General features: G+C 39.9%; 1 protein-coding gene across 1 annotated transcript in view; it reads right to left on the bottom strand.

The window, feature by feature from the left end:
* Positions 1-12,661, bottom strand: part of PCSK1 (proprotein convertase subtilisin/kexin type 1) — a 39,472-nt gene that overhangs the window by 22,662 nt on the left and 4,149 nt on the right. The window contains exons 3-6 of the mRNA XM_028092040.2: positions 10,148-10,258; positions 7,593-7,739; positions 6,198-6,274; positions 837-925 (exon numbers count right to left, since the gene is read on the bottom strand). Of these exons, the coding sequence (XP_027947841.1) occupies positions 837-925; positions 6,198-6,274; positions 7,593-7,739; positions 10,148-10,258 (424 nt within the window). The remainder of the gene's footprint in view (positions 1-836; positions 926-6,197; positions 6,275-7,592; positions 7,740-10,147; positions 10,259-12,661) is intronic.

Raw genomic sequence — 12,661 nt, forward strand, 5'->3', positions numbered from 1 at the left:
TGAGGGGAGAGCAAGATACTCATTCCCTGGGCTCCTCCTTGCCTAGAAGAAGCCCTGTTGCTGCATTCAGGGCCACAGCTCCTGTCCAGTGGTTCTCTCCTATGGCCCCAACTTTCTCCAGTTGCCACTGACCTCTCCTTCCCCTTGGTCCTTTAGGCCCAAAGGTGATTAACATCTGTCTTCACTTGTTGTTCCTTATTGGTTTCCCTTTACTCTTTTTTTTTAAAGTTTTTATTTTAATTCCAGTTAGTTAACATACAGTGTCATATTAGTTTCAGGTGTACCCTATAGTGATAATTTCCCTTAAGTCTTGTAAATAGTTCCTCTATTAAATTGCCCCAATGGAACTTAGTATGTTTCCCCACAAAGACACAGACTCTGAATCTGTGCTGTCAAAGATAACCTTTGGCTTCTTCATGTAACCAGTATGTATTCTCTTATTTTCTTAAGACACTTATTTGCTATGAAATGAAGAATGACAGAATTGAGAGGCAGGGAAATTCTTTGCCTAAATTTACCTCCTCCTTCTGTTCCCTTAGCAAGCACTCGATAACAAACCCTTGTAAATTAGCACACAGAGAAAATTAGCTTTGGTTCAAAAGCTTTTCAACATTTCCATTTTTCTCCCCACAAAGATGTGTAGGCTATATTCAGCTATCATTTTTTAGGAATCCAGACCTATTGATTTGTTTGCAAATCACACTTAAATCCTGAAGCATATTTTACATGGAATTCATTTCTTCCTCTGGTTGTTGAAAGCCCCCTTCCCCCCCTTATTTACACCAGGTGATGCAAGACTCAAAGTTCACAACTCTAGGAGCAACCCTCTGCTTTACCTCCAACTTTGGAATTGTATGCAACTCCGACCCCACACTTGTGATTATTTGCTTGCATGGCAATTTCTCCTGCACATCTGGTCCCATGTCTGAAGATTAAAAATAGGAATTATAAAACATAAATGAGGGCAAGCTGTCATTTGCACATGAATCCTTGGTACGTGGCCACACCAACTTTTTGTCAGCCTTGTTGCCAGTTCCCTGCCCATCAGTATTAGATGAAGTGTAGGTGTCAGATGATACAGGTACTGGAGCCAAAGTATGTGATTCACCTTCCAGCTTCTGCCACTGACTAGTGGTGTGACGTTGGGTAAGTTATCTGTCCTCAACGGTTTTGTGGCAACATATGAGATATTGCATGCAGGGCACTTAGAGTGGCGGCTGGTATCATGATAGAACTCGGGAAGTGTTAGCTGTGGATACTGTCATGAGCAGCTCTGACACTTTCTGAAGCCGTTTCAAAGAAATGACGTCTGCTCCATATATGTTTTGGTGAAGTTGCTCCTCACTCTCTGTCTGGTGACTTCCTTGGATTAGGTTATCCTAGACCAATCCTAGCAGGATAAGTAGAACAGAATTCTCTCAAGCCCTCTTCCCCTCCTCTAACCATCCTCCACCAAACTAAAGCAACTGAGGGTTTGCTGGTACCAAGGAGAGTTTGAGATTTTAGCTGGTTAATTGGGAAACCAGGGCCGTCCTGCAACTCTGACTGGGGCCAGAAGCCTGAACAAGACTGGTTTTGCCATCAGGCAAAGAGGGTAATTTATGATTTCAGAGTATCTGGAGGGAAAAGTCCATCTCTAAAACAGAGCCGAGTCCACCATTCAAGCATCAATTCTGAAAATCTGAGGATAATAATCTTTTCCCACCCTCACCCCCCCAACCTTAGGAGGGTCAATAAGTCAAGAGAACTTTAATGTGAATTTATTTCATGATTTCATTCCATTGTGGAAGCCCCTGAGAGCCATGGAGAGGCTGTTGGTGTTTTGGAGGAGCTGACATAGGAAAGAGGGGAAGAGTTAGTTCTGAGCAACACTGTCAGCCACCTAGTTTTAGACATCACTACACTAGACATCTATTAATTTAGCCCAGCAGGGAATATACAAATGCTAAATTGACTATCCAAAATGATTCCTTTTCACTTCTCTCTCTCTTTTTTTTTTTTCCTGAAGTACCAAAGATGATTTCTTGGTCACCTTTTACTAAAGGATGTTTCTGCTTTTTCATGTTAATACTGGAGAGGAATCCTAAGTCAGAACAATATAATTATCTTTAATTCAAAGTCTTTCCTAATGCAGCAGACATCTGCTGCTTCTTTTTTTCCTCCTAGCATTTTCTCCTCTAGGGAGGTAGCTTTTCCTCATTCCTTGTGAGTCTATCATGAGCCTCTTCTTCCCAGACAGCTTTCAAGGATTGTTGCAATATTCTGGGGAAGAGAATTCTATTCTTTTTCTGGAATCTACAGCTTTAAGTTCCATGGGCCATGTGGATCTTGCTGCCAGGCAAGGTTTTTTTTTTTTTTTTTTTTTTTTTGAGAATGAAGCTAATTGGAGGCAAGTAGTTAAGAGATGGAGACGGTGATTGGGGTCCTAATCCTAAGAGTATATTATTTGAGCTCCTGGATCTTGGAATGCCTGAAGCTAGACCATCCCTTGGGTAATTTTTTTTTTAATCCCCATTTTACTTCATCTTTGAATTAGGATTCTCTCACTTGCAACCGAAGCTGCCCTGACCAACACACCCATTCTCTGAGAATTGTGTGCACATCGAACACGTAAAGAGAATCTTATGCTTCCTTGATGGATTAACTCTCTTTGCTTTTGTAGAAGGAGAAACTGAGTTGTCCCGCTCTGGAAACTGTGTTCCCAGAAGTCACCACCACCTGTATTTCCATGTACACAGGACAGGAGATAGGGCCAGGATAGCAGAATCTCCAGCTTGAGCCAATAGAATCAAACTGTTGGCAGACTTTCCCAGCACAGCACCTCTGTCCTAAGAATGATGCAATGTGACACTGCCTATGATTTCTCTCTCTTTACATGTTGAAAATTATTTTCTTGAAAGGTACAGTAGGATCATGGTACAAAAAAGATTGATATTTTTTCCCTCCTCTTACCGTCACTTCCCACCTCCACACCTTGAGAAAAACGGAAGGCTTTATCAAAGTGGTACTATGTCATTCTTTGTAGACCTGCAGCTTTTTTTCTTTCCTTAAATTAATCTCTGAGATAAAAGAACCCTTTATTATCTTAGAACAATGGTAGTAACTGGCGTTTAAACAAATTGATTTTTTAAAAATTTTTCCACAAGATAGTTTAAAGACTACTATTATCCTAGTTAAAATACCCCTGCCACACATGTTATTTAATAGAAAGATAATCTGTAATCGGTATTGAAATTCTGAATATAGATTCATGCCAGCTTAATAGTAAGAGTTACCTGCTCTTTTGAGATTTTATTATTTAGTGATTCCTCTTTTGATTTGCAGAGGAGAATTCAAATGCAGCTCCTATTAATCTCATTTACATGGTAATAACAAACAACACAGAAGCAACATAGATAGTTTGGGGAGATAATGCCCTTGGAATTGGGAGATAATAGTCTCTAACTGCTATAAAGTCCAAGACAAAATGGAGCCATTCATTTTCTAAACCTAAGGGATTTATTTCTGACAACATGCTAGAAGGGCAACACTATTTTTTATTATACCTTTTGATAAATGATAGGGATGCTACCTTTTTGGTTGACAGTCAAGAGGACCCTGAGAGGTAGTTACTTATTGTGTAATTTTCAAACAGCAGATTCTGTATTGGCTCAGAAAATTGACTTGTCTCTGTCTCTGCTCCTCTCAGATGGTATTATTCTTGTCATGTTGATTTTTTACCATAAGTCGACCTATCTTAGTTGCTAAATGTGAAGCCTTGATGATGATGATGCTCATCATCATAGCAAATACATTGCAGACACTATACAAGCCAATTACATATATAAACTCATTTAATCCCCATAATAACCCAACGAAGTAGCTACTGTTATTATTCTTTTTTAATAGATGATAAAACTGAGGCAAAAAAGCAGTTAAATAATTTGTTCAAGGTCACCCAGCTGTTAAGTGGCAGAGCTAATATTTAATCTAAATCTAGCTGCAAAGCTTATACTCTTAGCTGTTTGGCTGTGTCACGTTAACTCTACACTATGTGGGAGGTCCATGGCAGGCTATGCTCTGGAAACTCAGAGTTTTCAGGCACAAAATAAGTACCATTATATAGGCTACTTCTTTGAAGGCTTTGGAGCTCTGTGAATTGGGGAAAATGTGGCTACTGAATTGGCTATCCAGTCTTATGAATGCTGGATAGAAGACTCCTCCTTTTGGGGGGAACAAAAAGGGAAATCTGAGTCCCCTCTTCTCATGAGTAGAGAACCTCTAGAGAATATCATTTTACCAAGTATTTGGCTATCAAGCAGCCACTACACAATTTATCATCCACACTGCATCCTGGGGCCCCACCTAGAGGACACTGCCTAGGAAGAAGGCTAGCACCTCCAGCTAACAGTCTCCTCAGCTGCACCCATATGGCTGAGAGCAGATTTCTCTTTTGGTCTTGACCAAGGAGGTGGAATAAGAGTTGTCATTTTTACTTTATTCTAACTTCTTAGAATAAAGTGCCCCTTTTGTCCAAGAACTCATTGCCCATTTCCTTAGGAAGTTCCGTTTAGGAGGGTAGAAAGCAAGTGCATTATCATCCATTTTAGGAGACAAAATGAAAAATAGAGGCAGAGAGAGGTAAGTGATTTCCTCAAGGTCACCTTCTATACTGATAATTGGCAAAGCCATGACTACCAGCCAGGATAACATTACAAGGTCATGCTCCAAAAGAGCACATAGTCCTCCTGGCCCTGCACTGCCTTGACTTAGAAATATGGCTGAAGATTTGTCTGGGGCTCCTGTCATAAGTTCCTGAGATATCTAACTTTCCTCCAAGTGTACCCCCTGGTGGTTCTCGTTGTACTGTTACTGGAATATTCTAACTTCTAGGCATTGTTTGTAGTTAACCCCTTTAAGAAATAAGCCCTAGAAGTAAATGGTACTGAAAGAGGCAGTATCTTGGAACCATCCCCAAGCCTCCCCTTCTCCCCAAGGAGGAAATATACACCCAGAGGTTGAGGCTAAGTGCATGAGCCTCAGCTCTCTTCCTGGTGTTTGTTGGCCTTCTGGAGAGGGGACCTGTCCAAAGAAACAACTTTAGGTCAGCATTACTGCACCAGCCACATGGGAATTCTGAGTGAGAATAAGAGAGAAAGGAAGAGGGAAAGAGGGAAAAAGAGAGCAAGAGAGGGAGAATTCAATTGACCCAAGTTGGGTAATAGTCCAAGAGAGAAAAAGCCACACAGAGAGAAAATTAACCCCTTTATGTAGAATCTTTCCATTCCAATCGTAGCAACAAGGCCTCATTTTGCCTTGGCTTTGATCTATTTTGGCGCAAGTCTCTTCTGGGTGGAGCAAATGAAGAAGAAAGTACAGAAGTCTTCTTGAGGTTATGAGAGATGTTGCAAAAGAAGACTTCTGACATGGGTATGGACACTTGAGGCCATGTGGCTAGAGGGTGAAGTTTCTTTGCAGCTAGGAAAAAAGGTTAAGAAGTCTCTTGGCTCTGGCTCTTTATTTGGCCTCTTGCTTTGTCAGTTCTGGCTCTTGGCCTCCCTCATCACATTGTGGTTGCTAGGGAGAATTATTTTAGGAGTCAGAAGATACTCTTTTTCTCTTCCCTTTAGCTTTACAATACCCAGCAGAAACTCTGGGAGAGACTACGGACTCATCCAATGCCCCCAGAAAATGTGATGGATTTGAGGGCCAGGCCTCAGAGTACATCTCTGTTGCCTGGTAACTGGCCATACTTTGCTGAGGGAACTGGTGAGCATGGTTGTGGCCGCCAAAAGAAGTCATGGGGATTTGTTATCTTTGTCCTCTCTTTTTATTTCCACAACAAACATCAAATATGTTGCTAATAGGAAAGGATTCATAGACAAATTGGGGTTGGAGAAGATGGTCTGGAGGATTTTACTCTTTATAACCCAAATATTCTTTCTAAAGCTATAACTATTCAGTACCATTTGAAGTACCAATGAAGCATTTCATAACATAGAAAGAAAGCTTAATTAAAATATGACCCCATAAGCCAAAAGAAATACAGAAATAGAAGCACTGGTTTCTGCTTTAAAAGCAACAAAATATTGTGGTGTGGATGGTGTGCATGAAAACTTTTCTGAGAGCTGAAATGTGAATCATATTTATAGTGTAATTTTCTCAAATAAGATAAAAGCATTTTAAAGTACATATCCCCCCCATCCACATTTACTCACTTGTTCTCATTTGTGGGATCATAACGGGGAAATGGATCATGGTCATTATCGTTAAAATCATAACTAGCCTCTGGATCCTAAAGAGACAATAGAAATAACCCTGTAGCATCATTAAAAAAAAAAAAAGTAGCACTTCCCAAGCCTTCTGCCCCTACCCCCTCCATCCTGGCTGATAGCTCAGAAGTCTGCATTTCAGAGTTCCTGGCCCAGTGGCTGATCATTTATTATACCCATAAACCAGGCATAAATGATGTACCTAGGAAAGTGAGCAAGCATCCAATTCTCAGTAAATGTTACCAAACCTATATCTCTTGGAAGCTCATAGGATATTGGAACCAGAAGGAATCAGAGTTTACTTAGTTCGACCACCTCATTTTTTAAATGAGAAAACTGAGACCCAGAGAGGTTGAATGACTTAACTAAGCTCTAGAGCTAGTTAGCTACACTTGGACACTCATCTCTCACGATTATGGGTGCAAATAAGTGACTGTGGGGTGGGGCTCAAGTCCACAGTGATCTCCTTCAGCCTTCCCCAGTTACACAAAATAAACATGTAATTTAATTAAAGAGAGTGTGCTTGAAATTGAAGACAAGCTTCTAGGTCCCACCTCCTTTTCCAAACAGATTGTTATACTTACACATCTCCCACATAGGAGTTTTGTTACCAGTATGGTCTCTTCTCTACATTTTCCATATCTTTCAATAACTCCTACTTTCTACTAATCTTTTTATCTCTCCTTTTTCTTCCCTTATCTTTTGCTCTTTAGCTGGAGAATTTTGAAGGAATGGAAAAGATGACAGAAAGACAAGGGACGATCATAAAGATGAAACACTGATCTTAAGGCCTAAGATATCACGTAGTACTTAATAGACAATTAAGTAGTTTTCATCTACTTCTTTTCCATTCATAATAAACATTTCTTTTCTCAGCTTGCCATTTTTTACACTATGTGTGTACATTTGAATTTGCATGGAAGGACTCTCATTCATATAATTTCACAATGTCAGAGATATTCACTTATAAAGGATGTGAGGAAGAAGACTATGAAAATGAGCTCAGGCATTATTCTTGATTTGATTGCTTTAATGCCGCCAAATACTGAGTGATGTAGAGTCTGAATGGCTTTTAATAATTTAGCTGGTATAGGTGCCTCCCCCCTTCCTCAACACACATGCTTTTGTAAAATCCTTGGCTCCACTGAATTCTTTTAGTGCCCACTGATACAAAAAAAGTTCTTATGTGCTGGCAGGAGGGTAAGAGAAAGAGCAAAACCGTGGCCCATAATTCCTGGGGCCAACATCAGAGCAGTCTTCCACTTGAGAAAAGGAAAGCCTTAACAATGTGTCTTTGTAGACATCTCCCTAAGTTGTAGTCATGGGAGGGCCCAGACTCACATAATTTTCATAGATGTCTGTGTGATTCCACTCCAAGCCATCGTCCAGTACTGTGATAACAACTCCTTTGCCTGTGATGCCTTTTTGCCAAACAGGTATCACATGGAGATCCAGCTTGGGCAGGACTGCAGTCATTCTAGTATCTTGCTGGTAAAGAAAAACAAAGAATTGGTAAACTCATGATTTACTAGCTGCAAAATGAGAACTGAATCTCAAGTCTGGAGACCCATCTCCCCCCCATCTCCCACCCCCCCAGGGTCACTCTACTTTTTAGAAGGAGGTGAAATAGACAACAAAGTTGATGGTAGAGCCAAGTGAATTCATCGGAGTGCTATTCTTTTCCCAGTTGTTCTGATGGAAAATCACCTGAAACAATGAATCGCTCTGTGCCCTTCTCACTGAGCTTCACGGCTTCTAAGAAGAAGTTTATCCCCAAGTTTCATTCATTTATAATGACACACTCAAGCTTTTTATCTACCAGAGTTTTATTTGGTGTTGCATATTCCCATCTCTCCCAAATCCTGAGCTGCCCTTGCCACACTGAACCTACTTTATATTGTCTGGTTCATAGTCATTCATGAATGTTTTAATAACTTTTCAAAAAGCAGAACCTGGAATGTCTAGGAGGCTGCCATCTCACCAAGACTTGCAATTTAATTGCCTATTTCCAAGTATGAGTGATGTATTTTTTTTTTTCAAGTATCAGTGATTTAGAGAGGAAGTATCTATGAGAGGAGATTTGGAGTTTTGCTTTTCAGATAGATTTTCTGATAGTTACAGTGTGTGGGACTATAAGTGAGAAGAGCTGGACAGCAAGGGAATAGAGAGATGAGCACATTTCCAAGCATTTGAGGGAGATGCTTTAGAAAAGTACCAGGTTTCTGGTGAAAGGGACAGTAAGAAATTTATAAATAATAACAGCCAAAAGTATCAGTGAATGAATTTCCCCTGGCTGATTCTTCTCAGAAAGAAGTAGGAGAAAACTTTTTTTTTTAAGAATGTCTTCATCCACTTTAGAGAGAGCAAGCCCATGCAAGTGAGGGGAGGTGCAGAGGGAGAGAATCTCCAAGCAGACTCTCCGCTGGGCACAGAGCCCTAAATAGGGCTGATCCCACAACCTGTAAGATCTTGACCTGAGCTGAAACCAAAAGTTGGACACTCAACCAACTGAGCCACCAAAGTGCCCCAGTAGGGGAAACCTCTTAAAAGAACTTACAAGGCCAACATGAAGCTAAATCACAGGAGGTTGGAACTACACATAGATTTTTGGCCAAAGCCAGAGAAGATCTCTATGTCAGTTGCAAGAACAATCACACAGTGTGGTGGTTAAGAGTATGACCTCTGGAGCCATGAATTATGGCCCTACCACTGGTAACCAGATGACTTTGGCAAGTTACTAAACTTGCCCATGTCTTTGTCTCTTCATCTGCTAAATGGGTATAATCATTGTATCTACAATATGATGTGAAAACTAAATGAGTTCATTCATGTCAAACACTTAGAATAGTATTTGACATACAGTCAATGCACAAATGTTAATGAGTCTCTTCTACTGCAATGAACAAGTATTGCCTAGGTTAAGAGAATGTCAGGAGGAATCGATCCCTTTTCCCATCCTTTATGCAACAAAGACGTCTAAGCCTTAGCTTATGGTTGTCATGAAAACTTATCTTTTATAGTATTCTCAACAAAAAAACACTTCTATCAACATGTATTACTGCCATAGAGCCTTAATATTAGAATGGAAGGGAGAACACTCTGCAGGCAAGAAGGGGCACTTAAAATTTCTCTACTCAGGGGGCTCTGGGTGGCTCAGTCAGTTAAGCATCTGCCTTCAGCTCAAGTTCAAGTCATGATCTCAGGGTCCTGGGATCGAGCCCCGTCTCAGGCTCCCTGCTCAGCAAGGAGTCTGCTTCTCCCTCTCCCTCTGACCCTCCTCCCCTCTTGTGCTCTCGCTCTCTCTCTCTCAAATAAATAAATAAATAAATAAATAATCTTTTAAAAAAATTTCTCTACGCAACACCCACATACCAATGAGGATTTGGTATCCCTAAAAGTAAAACAGTTTGCAAGTCTAGACATCTGCTTGTAGATGTCTTTTGTCTCTCCTTGTGTTCCTTCCTTTAGTTTGGTTCAGAAATTCTCACTTTTAGCATGTAAGAACTGCCACTCAGGGCTGTATATACTGAATCATGTTCACTGTGCCTTTTGGATGATTTAAAGGTTCTCAAGAATAACTGACCAAATGTGATTTTTGCCATGATTACTGTTTTGGAACTCTTAACTTGCAAGACATGATTCTTCTGCATTTGCTCCAGATAAGCTTAAGAGAAGAAAGTAACAATCCTTCTTCTCATAGAGGCTAAACATCTGTGTTTCAGACACTTTCACCTAGTAAAACAGGAGATCCAGATCATGGAAGATACCATCAGCCCTAATCTCCAGGTAACATAGCCCTCTACTGAATTATCTATCATTTAAGAAACAAAATCTATTTTGCAGATGTAACAAAGTAAATAGCCCAGGTCCTATACAGTCCTTCTGTAAGTACTTACCAAGTACCACTGCTGATTCCACATTGGATCATTGAAGAGATTTAGTGCTGAGTCTCTTAAAACTGAACGTTTACTTCTCTCTTTTTCATACTGTTGTTCAGCCCATATTACCTACAAGGAGTTTTATAGCAAGAAAATCAGCGGTCAGATAGTCACCTCTGTGTAACCATCTTCCCTCTAACTAGCTCCAGTACCCTCCCCATCAGAGTTGAGGCAGTTCAAAAATGTTTTCATTTGATTGCAGATCAAACTGGCAGCTCAGTGAGAAGAATGCATTGCCCACTGGGGAAATGAACATTTCCTCTATTACAGTAAACTGTACCTTTAGGGGGAAGGGAAGGAATCAGTGAAGTGATGATTCCCTCAAATTATTTACACTATGATTCCAGTGGAGGTAAAAGTTCAGCCTACTTTAATCAGCAAATGGACCATAATACTGATTTTTTATCGCGGTCTGAGGGTTTTGTAGCAGAAAATTTGTCCATTTTCATGTAATGAGTCGACAAGCTAAGAGATTCCAGAGACTGCTGTTGTGGTGCTCTTACAGCTTAATTTCTCTTTCTTTACACGCAAAAGGTAGAAATTGCAAATGTTCTGCCAGACAAGAAAGGTGCTGTGTCTTTGCAAATCTGAAACTCTGGCTCCCCTGTGCTTCAAGCTCCTGCTTAAGAGTATTTAATATGAGAAACAGATCCAGGGTGATGAATGAGTATTACTGACCATGCACACTTACCATTAATTTAGTCTCATGTATTATGCAAAGAGATCTGACAATACAAAAATTACCTTTCCCACATTTATGGCATAATCCTATTATACTTGAGACCCTGAGAGGGTGATATTACATAATATTCATTATGTAATAATACCATGCTCTTATTTCACTGAGCAACATGACTGTTTCTTACCCAAAACATATTCTCTCTGTTGTACACATGATGACAGTCCAGTGTCTGGTGGGATGTTGTTAATGTGAGAATACTCATGAGTCAGATCCAAAAATAAAAACTAAAAAATAATTTGTTGCTAAAGGATAAATCCATCCACTAAGACTGTCCTGAATTTTCAATTAGAAAATCTATGGCAAACCTATTATAAATATTGGGAGGGACTTGAAAGCTAGACATTAGTTGCTATAATTTATTTTTTTTTAAAGATTTTATTTATTTATTCATGAGAGACAGAGAGAGAGAGAGAGAGAGAGAGAGGCAGAGGGAGAAGCAGGCTCCCAAGGAGCAGGGAGCCCGATGCGGGACTCGATCCCAGGACCCTGGGATCATGACCTGAGCCGAAGGCAGATGCTTAACCATCTGAGCCACCCAGGCGCCCCGCTATAATTTATTTTTAAAGAGCCTGTAGGTTCAAGCTTAATTGTTTTGGCTTAAAATACCTCAATGCTTGTAATATACAACCTGTCATCTGAGTTGGTCTTTGGAAGCTGGCTGCTAGGGAACAAGTACTAATCTTTGATAGAGAGAGTCACTTACAGTTGGAGATTTTATTAACAGACTTGTAAAGATAGCCTATTGCAGCATTTCAGAAGGCTATTTTGAAAGAATATTATCCCCCATCAAAAAAAAAGAGCAATAAAATGAAAATCAAAAGCAATTTTTAAAAAAGGGAACATAAGAATAGGCAGTCTGCCATCTGATCAGATAAACATTCAATTGTTGGAAACTGTTATGATTAATGTCATTAACTCCAAATCCCATATTAAGCTCTATAAGACCAGACCAAATGAATAGAGGAAATTAGTGGTATCTTTCTTTTGTGTATGTAATAGGTATCATGTACTTAAATGTAAATAATCCTTTTGATTTGGGAAGAGCATTAAAGATCATCTAGTCCAACTTTCCACTGCTAGCTTCTATGGGTTCTAGGATTTTTTCTAAAATAAATGAATCTGGGGATAACTTTTCATAAGATTATATGGATTCTTTTTTTTATGAAGTTATGTTGGAGATTAAATTCTTAGCCTTTCTTCATTATCACTTGAGATTTTTGCTCCAAAATCATCTATTAAAGAAATATCTGAAAATAGAACTGGGTCATTAGTTCACTTTAGTGAGATACTTGTAGTAATAATAACAGGAATTTCTCCACTCTGTCCAATTTTCTTCTGTGAAGATGAGAAGGGAGGTCAGTTTGACTTCCTTGTGCATTAGTGTCAGGCATGCATTTAGGCAGACAAGGAAATCTCTTGCTTTGCTCAAGGACTAAGCTTAGCCAGAGTCTTGGAAGTTGTCCTACTTTTCACAGCCCATACAATGAGTCATCTGCTTTGGGATGGCAAAAGGAAGATTTCACTGGACAAGAAACTCTTCAAGTAATCTTGAGCCTCTGATTTGGTCTCACACATCTAGCCACTAACCTGAGGAAAAGCTAGCTATGGGTGCCTAGGAGCCGTGGTCGCTGTCCATGGTCCTGATATAGCGTTCTTTGCCTAGGTGTGGTGCCTCATAACCCAGGCCCAGTCATTCTCTACCCTGATAATTTGCCTTTTTATTCTTCCTT

The sequence above is a fragment of the Eumetopias jubatus genome, unplaced genomic scaffold (genome assembly GCF_037043125.1).
Source record: "Eumetopias jubatus isolate StellerSeaLion01/CBP00866 unplaced genomic scaffold, mEumJub1_p1.0 scaffold_5, whole genome shotgun sequence".
Lineage (NCBI taxonomy): Eukaryota > Metazoa > Chordata > Mammalia > Carnivora > Otariidae > Eumetopias > Eumetopias jubatus.